The following is a 19479-nucleotide window of genomic DNA, read 5'->3' as shown; positions in this document are numbered from 1 at the left end:
AAAACACCAAATTCTGGCTTACTCAGGTTTCAAGTTATATAAAATAACAGTACATAATTTTTAAAATACATAAATTTTATAGAGTAACTTTATCTTTTAACAAAGTACTTGTTTCACTCTATATATAAATATCTGGAAACCTGAAAAAAGGATCATACCTTTCTTGAAAAAATTTTTAAAGTATAATTTTTGACCCAAGCACATTCAATTAACTATTTTTGATAGTGATAATTATACAAGTTAGCCTTCCCAAAGAAATACATTTTTTAAAACTCTACCCACAAAAAATTATCTGCTTTTTGCTTATGTAATTTAATCAACTAGCCCATATATAGGACTATAAAAGAACATATCAACATACTGAGGCATTTTCAGTGACAAAATTGTTAAGGGTCAATATTTTTTCTATTCATTTTAAGCCATATATTTCTCTACACACATGAAAAGATAACAGTGACAATTAGAATGCATTGTTTTTTAAAGCATGGCTAATGACATAATCTCAGAGGTCTTAGCTACTTGCTATTTTTCAACTGTCAAACCGTAAGACAAAAGAGTGATTAGGAAACCAGTCTAAGTAAGTGAATTACACTGAGGGAGACTATATTGTATAGTGGAATGAATGGGCTTTGGAGTCAGAGTGCGGTTCAAATCCCATTTCTCCCATTTCCACAGATGTTTGATAATAGGCAAAAATGTTTAACTTCTCTGAGACTCAGTTTATCTATAAAATGAGCATAATAATTTCCCCTCTCAGAGTTGTGATGAAAATTTTAAAAGATAATGGGTCACTCCTTTGCTTAAATCCTCCAATGATTAATTATAACTTACAAAATAAACGTCAAGAAATTATGTTTTCTAGCCTCAACATTTCTTAAAATAGCCAAGCAGAAATGTCCAATAGGTAAACAAAATGTAAGCTTGAAGCTGAAACACAAGGAAGAGCAGACAATAGACAAGCACAGTTCAGGGTCATCAAGCATCCAGATAACAAATTTACTCAAAGACTGATATTTCTGTAATTTGGATATAACCAGTCTTTATTATTCCTCCTACTTGATATCACTTTCATGGCGTCACTTATGAACCCCTGCTTACCAGATGGTTTCACAATAATGGGCTAAAACCATATTTCAAATGCCCCAGGACAAGTAAACTCCTTACCTTTCTTCTCCCTTAGCGTATCATAAATTTTCTAAGATGATAAATACGGTGATTTCAGTGTCTGTTTTAAATAGTTCATTAAATTGTTAATCTTTTAGTTTATCTCCTACTTCCAAACTAATTATTATTGGCCAGATACTAAAAATTAGCACATTCTAAGTAGAATCTGGACTCTAGTTACTTCCAGGCTCAACCTTAACTAACCTTAACTAAGCACTTCTACCCTCTCTCAGATTTTCTTCCCAAGTAAGGATGCCACCATTTCCTCCACCAGAATATAAGCTCCTCTAAAGGCAGGAACCACACTGTATCAGCTATTTTCACAGCACTTAGCCTACCATCTCCAAAAATTTGTGCCACTTGCAAATGCACATATTCAACAATATTCTTGTTTTGTTTTGTCTTAATTCTCTATTTCCCAAAGTCAAATAATTAAAGCTAATTTGTGGCCTATCCTAGCTACCATTCACTGAATACATACTGCATATCACTCTGTTTTTTTAATTGACAAAATGCTATCATAATTTATCAACTGTAAAATATCATATAGTTAATTTGAGGTGTTAAAATGTGAAAAATAGTAAATGGTGACTATGAGGTGCCACTGATTAGAAGACACATTCCATTTTCAGAGATCTTAAAATATAAGGAAAAAAATGTGCATCTTACTGTTAACATCTTATTTTAGAAACTGAAGCTCAGGGAGTGCTTAAAAACTCTGTCCAACGTTAGTATCTGTTAACCAGGCCAGTTACCTGCTGCAATCCCTAGTCATTGGGGGAGAAATGGATCAAAACTCAGCTGCTTTAACTGCTTCCTCTCCATTAAGTAAAATATGTGTATATGCACTATGTGCTGATATGCTCAGAAGATTACTTATAAATTGTCTTGCACCATTTATTTCCAGTTTTTTACAACAGAAGATAAAGTTCAAATGGTCATTGCTCACTCTCGTGAAAAAAATTCATAGTAATTACTAAAATCTAAAATTCATTTTGATACATTTTAGGCAGATAAATATATCTGACTTTATTAATGGAAATATTTTCTTCTCTCAAAATGGCGCCACACACTGCAGTTTGTTGAGAATACAAAGAGATGAATTAAGTCTTTTTCATAGACAAAATATATATTACAAATGAATACCAAAGTAATTTGCCAATATACAACTAAACAACTAAGAGTACGTAATTTCCACTGCCCTCCTAAACAGTGGAAGGGCTATTGAGACGACACTTTTTCTGATCTGATACAAGTGCACAGAGTCTTTGCAATGCCAACATAAGGGAGCTCTCGGCCAACGTGAAATAACACAATTACCCACTCAAAACTCTTGCCTAAGGCAATTTTGTATTTCTTAACAGTTTTCCAAACAAGCTGAACAGCAATATTAAGATAAATATAAATCTTCAATGGTTTAAAAGACTTGAGAGCTCTTTTATCCACAACAAAATTTCATAAAAGTAGTAGAAAATTCCTATGGAAAGCCACTGGTACGGTGGCTAGTACTGCACGACACAGATTCTAGTGAAAACACAAATGTGTTATCCCATCTCCATGCAGTGAAGAATATACTTGTACAATGTTTTCTACTTGTGTCTCATGATAGTAAAACAGTGAAGTTAAAACAGTATATAATTTCCAAATAACTGTATATTTTCACCTAACAAGCAGATATTGACTGATAAATTTTATAATCACACAATAATAGTTCCAGTTAACTCCTTAGATATTTACTCACTTCCACAATTAAATGTTTAGGTTACTGAATTAAAAGCATTACATTAAATAAAACAGAACTTAATTCCAGAATAAAAAGCACTATATTTTATCCTTCAGTATTTGCTAGCAGAATAGAAAAAAGAATATGGCAATGTGACATTACACTCAGTCTCAACTTAAGAATGTCTTACTGAGGGACTGAATAAAGAAAAAGCAGAGTGGTAATTAGGCTATCAATAATTTTGTAACGAAAATTTATTTCAGGTAGCAGATTTTTTTCTTCTAAGAATTGGTAGGAGCATTTAGAAAAGTTTAAACTTAGACTCTACTGGAATTGAGCCTCAACTACAAGAAAGAGCAGACTAAATTCCGTCTCTCTCCCTCCCTCTACCCTTCCTTCTGTGATAAATGTCAACATTTCAAATTATTTTATCCTAAGATAGAAGTATCACATCTGCAGAACATAAAATAGGAAGAAAGTAAAAAGTATGGGGTTATTTTCATTAAATACATATATATATGCATATGTGTGTATATATATATGTTTGCAGAAATTATTATTAAATAAAATGTCATTTTCTTTTAAGAGCAAAAACAATTGGCAATCAAAGATTAAAAAGCTCAGCAATGTATTTTCAACCCAAATTTTGGTTGCAATATGACAAAACTGAAATAGATTTGAAGGTCAGATTCACTCAATATTATGTACATCAGGTTTTTCTGAATTTGTTATATAAAGCATCACAGAATTCATCACATTGTATGTTTTAAAAAAGGTATACTATGAATTAAGAACTAATAATTATATCAAAATTCTCATCTTACTTCTCCATTTCTTAACGTTGTGATGGTTCCTCTTGCTACACCCATTCTAAATAGTGTTTCTGTGGCCTGTGAATTTAAAAGAAAAGCAAAAATATATCAACTGTAATCTGTATCCAACTGTACATCCAACCCCAAAAGGTAAAACGTTCAATACTATTACATTTCCAGCAACCTCTAGAGAAGCATCGATAAGGCACAAAAAGAGCTACAAGCTCTACATTATACTCCAAAAATATCATTTTCAGAATATTTTAATGTTATCAAGAGTGCAGACAGAAATTTTTTGAAGGTTATTTGGATCTGCTATTGTCATTCCATGCCTATAGCTTCAAATTAGTACACTTAAATAAGTTTAAACCTTAGTTTGGTTATCAAAGATTAAATAAAAATTTAGTACTTAGATTCAATTCAGAGACTATCATTTATTCTAATTTTTAGTTTCCATGTGAGTTCAATTCAAATCACCTTTTACTGAAATACTCACAGAAGATGAAGTAATTCAGTGAAATCACATATTAAATAACACATGAAAATACTTAATGCTTTCTTTACACTAACAATGAACAATCCTAACAGAAAACTAAGAATTCTGTTCACAACAGCATCCAAAAAAATTAAAGACATAGGAGTAAATTTAACTACAGAAGCAAAAGACTTGCTCATTGAAAACTACAAAACACTGCTAAGATCTAAAAACGCAAATAAATGGAAAGACATCCTGTATTCACAAACTGGAAGACTTAATATTGTTAAGAGGTCAGTACTACCCAAAATGATCCAGAGTGAAAGCGGAACATCCTAATGACTTCTTCACAGAAATACACAAATCCATCTTAAAATTCATATGGAAACCAAAGGACCCCAAATAGCCAAAATAATTTTGAAAAAGAGGAACAAAGTTGGAGGACTCATGTTTTCTGATTTCAAAACTTACTTTAAAGCGACAATAATCATAAAGATATATCATAAAGACAGACATATAGGCCAATGAAACAGAACAGAGAGCCCAAAATAAACCCTTGCATATATGTTCTAATGATATTCAATACGGGGACCAAGACCACTCAATGGATGCTGGGAAAACTGGACATCGACATGCCAAAGAATGAAGTTGGACCCTTATGTCATATACAGAAATTAACTTAAAAGGAATCGAAGACTAATTGTAAGAGCTAAAACTATAAGACTCTAAGAGGAAAACATAAGGGACACTTCATGATTGGTGTCTGGTCTTGCTGTTTCCGCACACGGCAGAGAACAAGGAGAAGCAAGCTCTTTTTGTACTCTTACAAGTGAGCTAAGCCCATTCACAAGAGTTCCTTATCTAATCCTAATTACCTCCCAGACATCTCACCTCCTAATACCATAACACTGGGGGGAGAGGGTTTCAACATGAATTCGGGGGAACACAAGTATTCAGTCTATAACAGGGGTGTTCCAGTCAGAGGCGCATTAAGCACAAAGGCCAGTAGGTAGGATCACGTTTGGTATGTTCAAAGACAGGTAAGATGGCCAATGAGGCTAAAAGAAAAAGACTGCATGAGAGTATGGTTGAGAAAAGAGGATGCAAGGTCATCTGTGCAATACGTGTTTTTATCTTTCAACCTGGTAGGGAAGAAATGCATTTCCAACTTTTATTAATTGAAAATATAATTCAAAGCATGCTCTACTAATCAAAATTTTAAGAATTAACAAAGAGAGAGAGAGAGAGAGAAAGGTTTAAATGTAAAAACTGAATGCGTATCTAAAGAAATCCAAAGTGCAGCAGGGACGGCAAACTGGAGGGAACTGTAAGGAAACTGATGTGTGTGTACAAGATCAGTGTAACAGAGGGCAGTGCAAACATGTTAATTTCATTGTAAGGAAGTACATAGCAGAAGAAGTAAAGGAAGGATTACAAGTGGTTGCCTCTGGGCTGTGGTAATCAGGCAGAAGAACAGGTAAAGAGTACTACTCTTTTTCTATTAGTTTGCAGCACACTATTTGCTTAAACCACATGTAAATACTTGATCAAAGCTTTTTTTTAAAACTTTTAAAGGAATTAGTCATCACTACTATACAATTTTGCAAAGAGGTCAAATATTCCCAATTAGGAATTCTACGCTCTATTTTAACTGAGTCACACTGCATAGGAAATTAGAACCCAACTTTTGTGGGTTATCAAAATCTTTGCCACCACTGCACAATTTTGTCCTAAAATATATAGGAACTGTGAGGCATGTTAAGTTACAGTTTGCACGAGTTCATTTCATTTATATTCCAATGATTTTTTTCCTTCTAACCATGTTTTTCTAAACAATATATACAATTTAGATTTTTTTGTGTAGGCAACACAAACTGTCATTTCCATTTGTTAAAAAGAAATAATTTTTTGATGACTATGTATTAATGATTTTTAACAACCCATTAGTTACTTCAAAGCTGAATTTATATTTAATACTTCAGTGTTAATACTGGGTAGTGTGAGATCTGCACTGAGAAACTAAACAGCATACAACTGACAGCTGTAAATTCCTTCAGAAAATGAAGTTTCTTTCTGAAGATATAGTCACATCAGTTCTTATAGAACAGTCATAACTAGACTAATAATATTTGGTTTTAGTTTAGTAGTTTTAAGTGCCTGTTTGGGATGATAATAGGCAATTTCAGATGAATTTCGGAAAAACAAAGTTATTACCTGCAGAAATGTCAATTACAGAAGGTCCCCTTCCCTACCAAGCTTAAATGGGTTATGTAATGTTTTATCCAAAAGTTTCCAATTCCACTGTCCTGTGTTTTCATGTTGAAAATACTTTTGCATTTTTCCTCTGAGTACCAATTTCTTACTACTACTATTTCTTTTTTTGTTTGTTTTGGGAGAAGGTAATTAGGTTTATTTGTTTGTTTTTTAATGGAGGTACTGGGGATGGAACCCAGGACCTCATGCAAGCTAGACATTTGCTCTACCACTGAGCTATACCCTCCCCCCTATTTCTTAATGTAACATGTTTACCTGGAATGTATTTTAACTATTTTTGCATAGGATAAACTGAAACACACACATTTTGTACACTGTGCTTTTTTTCGTGGGACACGTGCAGTGTGATCCAGTTGTTTTCCATCGCTTGGATGTGCTGACCTAGGAAATGTTGGTCATATCAAACATTAAAGTTAAAAGTGACCACTCTTTTAATTAAAATTAACTTTTAAATGTTTACAGGAGTATGTGCTGTGAAGTGATCTGAAATTTGTAATATTTTTGTCATGAACTGTACAGCTCCTAAGTGTTGTAATGTAATAAAAATAGTTACGGTGACTTTAAAAAAAGGTCAAATACTTCACAATTTTAATAGAGTGGGGCATATAAGAACATAGTTGAGGACTGAATAAGAGGACATAAAGTCAAACAGTGTAAATCAACTCTTTCAAAACGTTTGACAATACAAGTAAGGAATGAGACTGAGTGGTTGCTAGAAAGAGCAGAGTTGGGAGAAAACTGACAACAGGGTATTTTGAGGATAAAAAGACTTAGAAAAGTTTTTAATGGCTAAGTAGAATACGTTGTAGACACAGGAAAGAAAATGGATACTGACTGAAGGGAATTCCTGTTGAAGACATGGTTAAGATCACACAGAGCAATGTGCCAGCTACGTTAAAGGGAGAAGGTGCAGATATAGGAAAGAGCTTTCCTTCCCTCTCTCTCCCTCCTCCCACTCTCCTTTCCCCTCTGTATTAGGAGACAGGATTAGAAAAGAAAGGAGTGGGGCTGGCGATAGATACTTACATGCTGAGTTACAAAAAAAAAAAAAAAAAACTTTTAAGACAAACACTGCTAAATTTGTGATTGCAGCAAAATATGAATCTAATTCTATCCATAACTCATACAGACTTAAAATAGGCCACTCATGGGGAGGAAGAAGGGTTATTCCTATACTCAGATGAAAAACTGATTATAAATGAATGACTTTGTTATGACAGAATTTTACTAAAACATATAAAACTTGATGCTGAAAAACTATTTACAGAAATTTTTATTAAAGGAAATAAATTTCTCACCAATAATATACTTTTTTTTCTCTATTCTTAATGATGTGTATATTAAACTACATCTTCCTGTTTCTTTTTAAACCTTATTTAATCTAGTGGTGTGATGAACAGTCCTCGTCTAGGTCAGGTTAGTTACTGTGCATGTTTGAGGAACAAAAGGGGAAAGGCAGAGACAGCAAGCACTTGGGATAAAAATACACAACCTCTCCTCTAAACCGTTATCAAACTCCTTACTTTTTTGTGTCTCAAAACCTGAGGCAGTTTGAAGATCTAATTCTTCTGCGCTTTCTCCAGTACAAGAAGAAAACCAAATTCAATCTTTTGTTTCCAACTAAATTGATTTATTTCATGAGCTCGTCCCACCAACATTTTTAAGGATGTCTCATTCTAACAGCACTCTGTCAATTCAGCTTAACTTCCTTTGATTCTATAGGAAAGCACTGGAGTGTACAACATTCTTTTGACCTCTACTAAAGAAACTGCTTTTAATTTACTTGTACCCAAACAACAACTAACAAGTGTCCAGAACAATGAGACACAGGGCTAATTCTCAGCACTTGTAAATTTACCACTAGCAAATTCTTCACTGAACTTTCCCTCTCCTTGAGTTTTGATAACAACTAAAATGACCAACACTATAAACATTCATTAAACATCTGTCAGTGGCAGGGGAAAAAAAAACATCTGTAGTTCCTTAGTTAAAAATAGGTTATCAAGAGAGACTGCTTTTAAGAAGAGTGTTAGATAAAAGTGACTTAGGAGACATGAAATCTAGATGTAAGAAATGCAAAGTTCTGGACTGAATCTTTTTGTTTGTATATGTATGTGTGCAAATTTAAAAAGATCCAGAAGGCTAAACCATGAGCTGATAACACTGATAATCACTGGGTGTTTTTCTTTATTTTCTAGTGTTCTACTACACACATATACTATTTGGTAACAATAAAAATAAAGAGTGAAAAAATAAAGTAACAATTTTTGTTACATTGAAAGATCAAACATTTAAAATGGAATTTTGGAACAATGTAAACTGTTATAACACAAGCAGTACTACACTGAGTGACTCCCAAAATAGAAATAATCAAAATGCAATAGAGACTCATGTCTTTACAGTCTAATGGTTTTTAATTCTTTAAATCAACACAAAATAAGTAAAATTAGTAAGAAACATATATTTAATAATTTTACCTTGAAAAGCGGTATGATGATAACTTTAAAGCATCATATATTACAGAAAGACTTCAGTAGGTTAATTTCACATGCAGTTTATAAATATAAATATAAAAGCTGTATTTAGCAGATATTTATTTTCTATTAGTCAAGCAACCAGAATTCTAGTTATCTTACTTCCACTATTTACTTTCTGGGCAACCTTAGGCAGGTCATTTAAACTCTCTAAGCTCTGACCTCCTCTGTGAAAAGGTGACAGCTAATATCAACCTGGCTTCTTGTGATGGTCAATGGAGGTGTTAACGTATGTGGAAAGCTCTGTAAAGAGCTAGATAAACGTAAAATACTAAATCCCAGGTCTAGTTTAGAATAGCACTTCTTGAGATGAAAAGATGTTCCAGAAATACTAATTTTGACTTTTTAAATGTAAAAATAAGGAATGAACTAATGAAAACTCCCAAATGAATAAGCTTTAATCAAAGCTGTGAAAGTGAAAAACAAAAGTCTGTTATCAAAGAGTCACAGCTTAAAACAGTTAAGTCAGAGAACTTCACTGTTCTCTGCCTATGTCTTTACTGTTCTGGTTTACCAACTAAACACTGTGGTCCTGGAGGGCATGGATTACCTCTTACTTACGTGTTCCAGCACCTTGTGCAAAATGTAACAATACAGCACAAAGATTAAGAAAGCAGGTTTTAGAAACAATGTTGAGTTCAAATTCTAGCTTTGCCATTTGCAAAATATGTGATCCAGACAAGCAACTTATATCTTTGAGTTCAAGTTCATCATTAAGAAAACAAGGATAACAGTGATACTTAACTCAAGGAAAACTGTGAGTGTTCAATAAACGATCATTTTATTACTATTGATATCTCAAAGGAAATGCAGAATTCCAATTCTACCTTAAAAAGTGGTCATCAGATTGGAATTAAAATTACATCAGATGGTAATAAAAATGTACTCAGTAAAACAGTCAACCACAATGAGCACATTATGCCATAGGGCTATGTATTTATGCTAAAATTCTTGACAAGACAACCAGAAAAAAAGAAAACTTACATTTTTTCAAGAAGATTAATTTAGCAAAAGTCTTCAGAAATCATACGCAAAAGTCAATCCCCAGCTGTTTAGCCTGGCCATAGAAGAAAAAAGATTCAAATACTGAGGGTTTTATGCACCAGCTGCTTCCCTTCTTTATGATGATCAAAACACAAAATAAAAATAGAAAAACTGAGCATTAGCTCTATGCTTCGCACTAAAGAAGCACTGCATGATACAAACCTAATACTACGACTTCAAAATAAATACACAACTTCATTAGCATAGCAGCCAAGACCTTTGTGAGGTCCCCAAACCATTCTCTCTTTCCTCCAGACAGCTGCCTACAGCCCAACCCTTTCCAGCTCACTAACTGCGACTCATAACTTCAGGGCCCAAGCCCTGCAGCAGCTACAGCACAGAGAACAAAACCTCTGAGAGAAGCTCTATCCTTCTAGCCAGAAAACAGGGGAAGAGGGGCTCAAGTAAAACAGAGGGAACAGAATGTGTAGGGAATTAACCCAAGGCCTTGGAAGGTGTCTTCTTTCTCTTGACTCTGCCCCAAGGACAGGCCCTAGCTATAAAATGAAGCAGCACCACTGCAGGAAGTTAAAACTGAAAAATAAATTGTTTTTTGTTTTTGTTTTTTTGTTTGTTTTTTTTGCAGAAGGCATATGGAAAGGGAACCTCTGGAGTCCGAAGAAGAAAGGAAGAATCCTCATTATATATATTTTTTTCACTCTCTTTTCTCTACTCACTTTGTCCCAAAGGCAGAACCTGATGAGTGTGTGCAGTTAAATAGCAGTGTGGGAAGCTACAACTCTGAGAGAAACCCCATCTTCCTGGCCAGAGGACCAGGAAAAGGAGGCCCCATGAAGAAGAGAATAAATGGGCAATCCTAGAAAGGATGAGCTAGAAAAGGAAATCCCCTAGCTAAATCTGTGTTTGAACTAGCACAAGTACAGAGCTCACCCTCATCAGCAAATGCACAGAACAGACCCAAGTAGCAAAGCAAAGGCTTTGAGCAAAACTACAACTAAAACTGACACCCAACTCCTAGAATAGCCCATGAGGGGCACATAGACAGGAGAGACACAAAGCAGCGCAGGAAAGGCAACTGACATTAGAACCACTGCCCACTGAAGACGAGAAAGAATTTTCAGTCCAAATCGAACAAGTGACTGCCTACTCCTAAAGAAAAAAAAAAGATAAATAAAAAATAATAAATGTTTACAAGATCAACACTCTCCCAAGGATTTAGCAGAACCCAGAGTCTCACAACATGATATTCAAAATGTCCAGGATCAATCCAAAATTACTCAACCTGCACAGAACAAAAAAATCATGACCACTTCTCAAAGGAAAGACAATCAGATGTTGAAATTACCAGACGAGGCCTGTGAAGGAGCTATTATAACTATAGTCCATGAGGTAAGATTAAACATACATGCAATGGCTGGAAAGAGAAGTTCTTGACAAAGAAACAGAAACTAAAAAATGTAGAACTTTTAGAACTGAAAAATACAGTATCTGAAATTAAAAATTCAGTGACTGGGGGCTTAACAGCAGAATGAAGATGAAAGAGGAAAAAAAATCAGTGAACTTGATGATAAATCAATAGAAATTATCCATTCTACAGAACAAAGAGCAAAAAGATTGCAAACAAAAAATGAGCAGAGCCCCACAGACTTGCATACAAAAGATCTAGCATTCATATTATTAGAGATCCAGAAAGAGAGGAAAAACAGGTTCATATAGAGAAAATACTTGAAGAAATAATAACTAAAAACTTCTCAAATTTGGTGAAAGACATACATTTACAGATTTAAGAAGCTCCATGAACCCCCAGTAAGATATGTGCAAAGAAAACCATACCCAGACGGATCATAAACAAAAAGCTGAAATCCAAATGTAAAGAAAGGATCATGAAAGTAGCCTCCCCCAACAAAAAAAAAGCCCATACATATTATATAGTAGACCAACTATCAAAATGATTATGGATTTGCTATCAGAAACCATGGAAGCAAGAAGAGAAAATATCTCTAAAGGTTTTGAATTATAAACCCAGAATTCTATATATAGCAAAAATACCCTTCAGAAATGAAGGGAAAATAAAGACATTCTCATGTAAAGGAAACTAGGAATCTGTTAACAGCAGAACTGCTCTAAAGGAAATGCTAAAGAAATTCCTACAGGTTAAAGAGAAACAATCCTAGATATAGACCCACACTGTACGTTCAATTGATTTTCTACAAAATTACTAACGTATATGGGGAGAGTAGTCTTTTCAACCAACGGAGCTTTAAAAATTGAATTTCCAAATGGAAATATATGAACTTCAACCAACTCCTCACTCCAAACACACAAATTAATTCAAAATGGAATATAAACTTAAATGCTGGCATTCAAACCATAAAACATCTGCCAAAAAAAAAAAAATAGCACTGGAAAGAAACACTTTATAATTTGATTTAGGCAAAGATGACATCCAAAGGGAAAAAAAGAACAAAACATTAAAGAAAAAAATTCATTACGGCAGCTGTTGTCCAAAGATGGGCATAGTAATAAGTACTATCCCACATGTACTTCTTATAATGCGACATTGACTTTCCCCCATGTCATATGTTCCTTGCCCTTTGAAACTACCTATGAAACTGTACCTTAAACATAATGAGGCAAAGTGATGCTCATTTTCAAGGTTAAATCATGATGGGCAAAATGGCTTCTGCCTGGTGTTTTCACTTTGTCCAGACATGTACCTTTGGAGCCCTGAGCCACCGTGGGAGCCACCTCCCCACTACCTTGGAGCCACCATGCTAGAAGATTTGTAAAAATAGAGATGCCTCAGCTATTTCAACACACAGCTATTCAAGAACTCCAAGCCAAGGTGCCATTCATGCCAGTGAGTCTTCAGATGATTCCAGCCTTTAGCTTTCTAGTTGCACCAGCCAATGTTAAGTAGGGCAGTAACGGGCTATTTTGGCTGAGCCCTTCCCAGACTGCAGATTCATGCAAAGTAAATACTGCTGTTATTGTTAGCCACTAAATTTTGTGTGGTTTGTTACCTAGCATCAGATAACTATACATTGATAAAAATGTGCTTCATCAAAATTAAAAGCCTTTTGCTCTTTGAAAGACTAAACTGAGAAAATGAAAAAGCAAGCCACACTCACAGAAAATATCTGCAAATATATATCTGACAAAGCATTTGCATTCAGAGTATATAAACAACTCTTATAACTCAAAAATAAGACATATAACCAAAAAAATTAAAATGAGCAAAATATTTCAACACACTTCATCCAAAAAAAAAGGTACATACACACATACATATGGTATATTCATATATATGTATGCATGCATATATGTGTATATACCTTGTATGTACATATACACTAACAAACACACAACACACATATATACATGAATGGGCAAAAAGTCAACAAAAAGATGTTCAACATCATTAACCTCTAGGGAAAGGCAAACTAAAACCATAATGAGATACCACTATACATGCACAAGAAGGGCTAAAATACTAAAAAGAATGACAACAGCAAGCGATAGTGGGAATATGGAGCTACTAGAACTCTCATCTGTTGCTGATGGAAAGACAAAATGGTACAGTCACTTTGGAGAACAGTTGGGCAGCTTCCTATGAAGTTAAACATACACTTACCATAATAAGACCCAGCAATTTTATCCCTAGGTATCTGCCCAAGAGAAATGAAAACATACGTCCATTTGTATGAATTACAGAAAAGCCAAAATTACAGTGACAGAGAGTAGATTAGTGATTGCTTGGGACCTGAGAGACATGGGGGGAGGTGGGGAGACCTGACTGCAAAGGAGGCAGAGGCACTTTTTTAGGGAAGAGTGTTTGATTATGGTTGTAGTCAAATGACTATAAACATCTGTCAAAACTCATCAAACTGTATACTTAAAACAGATGATATTCATTAAATATAAAGCTATTTTTTAAAAAAAGAATGCACACCTGTCCCTCTCCCCAAGGCAGTTCCCAACTAATTGGTAACTCAATCACCACCAACTATTAAGAAGAACCTGGGTACTACCCTAATGACAAATCTTATAAGGAAGAATATTTACCTGCTTTAGAAATAGATTTCATCTTAAATTCATACAAACTGGGGACACAGGCAGAAGAAAATTAGCAATAATACTAAAGCCAACAATAAATGCAAGAGATGAATCTAGGAAAGATATAATCTGTATGTCACACTCATAGGAAGACTTAGGGATCCTAGAAGAGTGAATTGTTATTAAAACTCTGCATTCTATACAAAATTCTACATTACCACCATTTAAGAACCACTGCCCTATTATACACTTAGCTTGATAATTCAGGAAAATAAGTACTACATATAGAAACTGAACAACTGGCAAACAAGCATTACCAATCTCACCTTTACCTGCAGGTGAATGTTCTTGCACCTGTGTTTCCATCCACTGTTTGCCCAAGCAGAAACTTGAGTCATCTCTGAATCTTTCTTTCCTCTCAACAATCTATAATACTTGCTATAAGTAATACTTATTATAATATTATACTGTAATATTTATTAGAGTATGATACTTATTATAGCAATTACTTATTCATCTAAAATTCTCACTACACAGTAGGTTATATTTCACTCATCAATATACCCCAAGCACCTAACACCTGAGAAACACTTAATAATTGCTGAACAAATCCAAGAATCAAGAGCTAATGAGTAAGTTGTTATTTGGACTATGTCCAGTAAGCCCTTATTTACTGATAGTTTTGGGATATGTGCTTTACCAAGGTGTGAACGAATATGCCCCAAACTATATTTTAACAATTTCATTGCTGAAAGTATAACTCATGAGACTTTCATGTTAATGAAATCAACTCGATCCTTTCAGACACAAAAGTCATAATCTGTTTTCATTCAGTACACAGGAAATATGAATTACATATGGAGACAATGGACCTTAGCAATGGTTTTAAGGCTATAAAGAATGTTACCTCTGTTTATAGATGCAGGTTGGTTTAAGTTATCCAGAAATTTAAACAATAAGCAGATGGTTAGTTTCCAAATTGATAGCAGTCATCTGGCTCTAAAGAAGAGTGTACTTTTGTAAATATATATTCTGTCATGTTCTATCCAACGTGACATGATGAAATAACAGACTATGTTATGTTCTGCTTTTCCTCTTCGAACATAATAAAACTTACAAAAAGCATGGTTTCCCCCTCCACAATGTTATCAGACTTAGCGTCAAAACAAATTAAGAAAGGATAACAACAAATAAGAATAAACCCACAAATGCTGAGATTTAGAGTTAGACTTCAATTCTCTTTAAAAATAAGAAAAAAACAGAGGTGAGTCACTCTTTCAGCATTTTCTCAACCATTAAATGGTGATAATCTCAAATTTAATAATTGAGAGTCTAACTTCAAATTCGAGAGTGGGAATAAAGAATTACATCTAAATTTGACCTTTCATTTAATTAGCATATAAAGTATTTTTAAATAGGCAGGATTAGCACATATAATAATTGTTAGATGACTACCCAACATTCCTCCCGCTTCCTTCAGTTCCTTCCTCTATTCTAACAAAATGCTGACTTTGTTTAGATCATCTACCTTCTTTCACAAGGCTACTGGCTTAACTAAACCAGTAATGTTAATCCCATTCCTCTTGCCTGTGATTTTTTAAGATACAGACATATAATACCAGAGATAAAGAAGGCAATTTCATAATAATAAAGGGGTCAATTCATCAGGATGACATAATAAAATTAAATGTTTATGAATCTAAAAACAGATACTCAAAACATGAGTCAAAATTGATACAACTACATGGACAAATAAGACAAATCCACAACTACAGTCAGAGCCTTCAGTGCCCCTCTACAATAACTGATTGGAAAAGGAGAGAGAAAATCAGTCGAGATGGGAGCCTGGAAGAATGCTATCAATCAGCTTAACCTCACTGATATTTATACAGAACTGCACTAAACCAAAGTAGAATAAACATCCTTTTCGGATCCATACAAAACATTCCCCAAGACAGACTACTGTCTGGAGAAAAGAGAGAGAAGACACAAATGACCATTATCAGGAATGAGGTAATATCACTACAGAGTCTTCAGAAGTAATCAGAGACTATAAGAACAATTTTATGCTAATTAGACAACTTAAATGAAATGGACAAATTGCTTGAAAGGCACAAGCGACCAAAGCTCACACAAGAAGAAATACAGCCTCAACAGCCCTCCGTCCACAAGAGAAACTGAAATAGCAAAGTATCTTCCCACAAAGGAAATTACTGGTCCAGGCGGCTTCACTGGTGAATTCTTACAAACATTTAAAGAAGCAGTAATTCCAGTTCTACACAAACTCTTCCAGAAATTTGAAAAGGAGGGAATGCTTCTTAATTCATTCTAAGAGGGCGGTGTTACCCAAACAACAAAAACCAGACAAAGACATTACAAGAAAATTACAGACCCATATCCCCCATGAACACAGATACAAATATGCTTAACCAAATGTGAGCACACTGAATCCAATACATAAAAAGAATACTACACCAAGTGGATTTTTGTCTAGAATGCAAGGTTAAGTTAACATTCAAATATCAAGCGATGTAATTCACCATACTAAACTAAAAGAGAAAACCACATGATCATCTCTAGAGATATGGAAAAAACTTCTGACATAATCAAAAGTCTATTCCTGATAATAAAAATTTTGATAAAAACTAGGAATAGAAGGGAACTATCTCAAATGGAAAAGGGGTATCTACAAAAAATATGTATGTAACATATTTAAGAATGAAAAGATTGAAATATATTCGCCCTAAAATCAGGAACAAGGCAAGAGGTCAGCTTGATTTCTATTCAACACTATAGTGGAAGTCCTAGCCACTGCAAGGGAAAGAAATGAGGCATCCAGATGACAAAGAAAAAAGTAAAATTTTCTTTATTTTTCCAGATGACATTCTAATAGCTAAAAAAAACTAATAAACAACAACTTTTTCATTCTAGGAAAGACAAAAGTATAAAGATAGTAAAATAAAAAAAAAAGGTCAGTGGTTGCGAGGGACTGATGAATAGGTAATACACGGGATTTTTAGGGCAGTGAAACTATTCTACATGATACTATCATCATGGATATATGACATTACACATTTGTCAAAATCCATAGAACTATACAACACAAAGAGCACACCCTGATGTAAGCTATGGGTTTCAGTTAATAGTAATGTAACGTATCAGTACAGGTTCATCAACAGTAACAAACGTGCCACACTAATGGGAGTTGTTAATAATAAGGGAGCATATGGGAACTATCTGTACTCTCTGTTCAAGTCTTCTGTAAACCTAAAACTGATCTGAAAATTCAGTCTAGTTTTAAAAAGTATATATGTTCAAACTAAAAAGTAAATGGGAAGTCATATACCAAGGTAAAAAATAAAAGTAAAAACTAACAAAACTAAATTAGAAATAGCACCTTTTTTATGACCAAATTAATTTAATAAATACCAAAAAAGTGAGTGAACGTAGATGACAATGTGAATTTAAACTCACTTAAAACATCTAACCACTACTCATTCTGTACTAGAGTACTAATAAGAGTCATTAACAATGACTGTAATAGCCAGATACGCAGTCCAGTCTCTACCAGCCGCTGAAAAGGACAGTAAGGAAAGGAGGAACAAGCACAGAAGGAGGGAATGAAAATACGGAAGGCCATTCCCCTTCCATGATGTCAGAATTTCACTCATATGATTTCCAATATATCAGTAGAACATTATTTTCAAAGAGTTACATCCTACTGTCCAGTCTGTTCATCCAGGTCTTCCCAGAAAAAACCAAATAGAAACTGTATGTTCTTTACCACCATCATCATTATCGTGGAATTTATAGACAAGTGCGAAAGCAAAAGGCTAACAAACCAAAATGGTGTTTTGGAAGGATTTAAATAGCCCAAGCTCTTCATGACATCACTGAATCCTGAAACTGCTACTCTTAAAACTCCTTGAAATTAACTTTTTTAAATAAGTAAAATATTAAGAAAAAATTAAAGTATTTATACTCTAAGTCTCTTGCAGGTGTGTAACCAGCTACTTACATCCAAACAAATCTATAGACCCAATGAAGAACTTGCCTCCAAATTTGTTAAAATGAAATCTTTACATTGAAGTGGAACTCTGCATTTATTTATCACTCTTGAAATATTCTGAGCTCTAGATGTCCGGCAAATTATCAACTAGTTTCCTAAATATTTATATTTTATTAATTTGGGGCTTATTTTTTCTCCAAAGAAAAAATATAAAGTTTTATATTATTTGTGACAAAAAGAATAAGGAACACGTATAACAAAAAGTAAACCGTGCTGGTAATACAAACCTTGCTGTTCCTTTCATCTATAGCTATACCACAAATAAGTTTTTTTTAAAAGAAAGTAGAGATTATAAATTATAAACTCAGAAAGTGAGATGATATGAAAGATACCCAGATACTCAGAGTCAAGCCATAACTCTTAAGAAAAATAAAGTTAAAGCTGCTTAATTTCCAAATAGGAAACTGCATGGGCATTTGGAAGAAATAATTCATTGAAGTTTTAGACCCAACTTGAAGCTCCCATGCCATACAGTATTCCAGTATACGAATACAATACAATTTGCTGATAGACTTAACTGCTTGTGGATCCCTGAGTTGAACTGAGTTTTTATAACTATGAATACACTGCTCAAAACATTTTTGTTGGTTTCTCCTGCTACACAAGAGAAAAAAATTTCTCTAGTACATAGTTAAGAATGGATTAATGAGTTGTAGGCTGTGTGTTTGTTCCACTTCACTAAAAAGTACCAAACTGTCTTTTAAAGTGGTTGTATTAATTTTCACTCTTACCAGCAACAGATAACAGTTCTCATTATTTTTAGTAATATTTCTCTCAAAGTTAACAAAAGAAAGTTCATTAAGTGTCCTGTAAGTATCTAATGAAACTTCAAAATGAAAGTATTAATTTAGTCAATAAATATGTATTGACTACCTACATAATGGTACCATACATGTGGTAGGAACTCAGTAATCAAAAGCATTTCCTTAGCTTTCTCCTAGTAGCAAAACCATAGACATTTGCTGTGCTAAATATTCTGTTATTACAAGTAATGGAAACCTACAAGGAAAAAAAAAAGGAGTATTAAGTTGAAACAGCTGGAGCAAAAATCTAGCATCAGAGGAGTATAAGGTTTGAAGGAAATATGTACACACATATATGTGCACGTGCAATCATACATCTAACATGCGTGTACATGTACACGCACAATTAAGACTAGGAGGAACGGTGTTGTCAAAGTGTAGAGGGGCTATGGTTTTGTTTCCAGCTCTAATATTCTTAACAGGAAATTATAAAAGGTGAAAAGCCAAGGATTTTACTAGATTCTGTAACTATCTACAGCAATTTCTCTGCCATCTACTTAACCAACTCAAGAGAATAACTGGGACTAGACACAACAGCCAAAGTGAGACTCTACACACAGTGTG

The 19479-nt window shown here is 34.0% G+C and overlaps 1 protein-coding gene across 13 annotated transcripts in view; it reads right to left on the bottom strand.

Moving 5' to 3' along the window:
- Positions 1-19479, bottom strand: part of TMEM135 (transmembrane protein 135) — a 271164-nt gene that overhangs the window by 123858 nt on the left and 127827 nt on the right. For 12 of the 13 annotated variants that reach the window (XR_012509763.1, XR_012509762.1, XM_045509053.2 and 9 more), the window contains one exon: positions 3712-3777. The exons of the other annotated variant lie outside the window; for it this stretch is intronic. Coding sequence is in view for 10 of the 12 variants with exons in the window: in XM_045509053.2 (XP_045365009.1) it covers positions 3712-3777 (66 nt within the window). In the remaining 2 variants the exon portion in view is untranslated. The remainder of the gene's footprint in view (positions 1-3711; positions 3778-19479) is intronic. 13 annotated transcript variants of the gene reach the window in all.

This window comes from Camelus bactrianus, chromosome 10 (assembly GCF_048773025.1).
Source record: "Camelus bactrianus isolate YW-2024 breed Bactrian camel chromosome 10, ASM4877302v1, whole genome shotgun sequence".
NCBI lineage: Eukaryota > Metazoa > Chordata > Mammalia > Artiodactyla > Camelidae > Camelus > Camelus bactrianus.
This window is presented reverse-complemented; position numbering and strand designations above follow the sequence as displayed.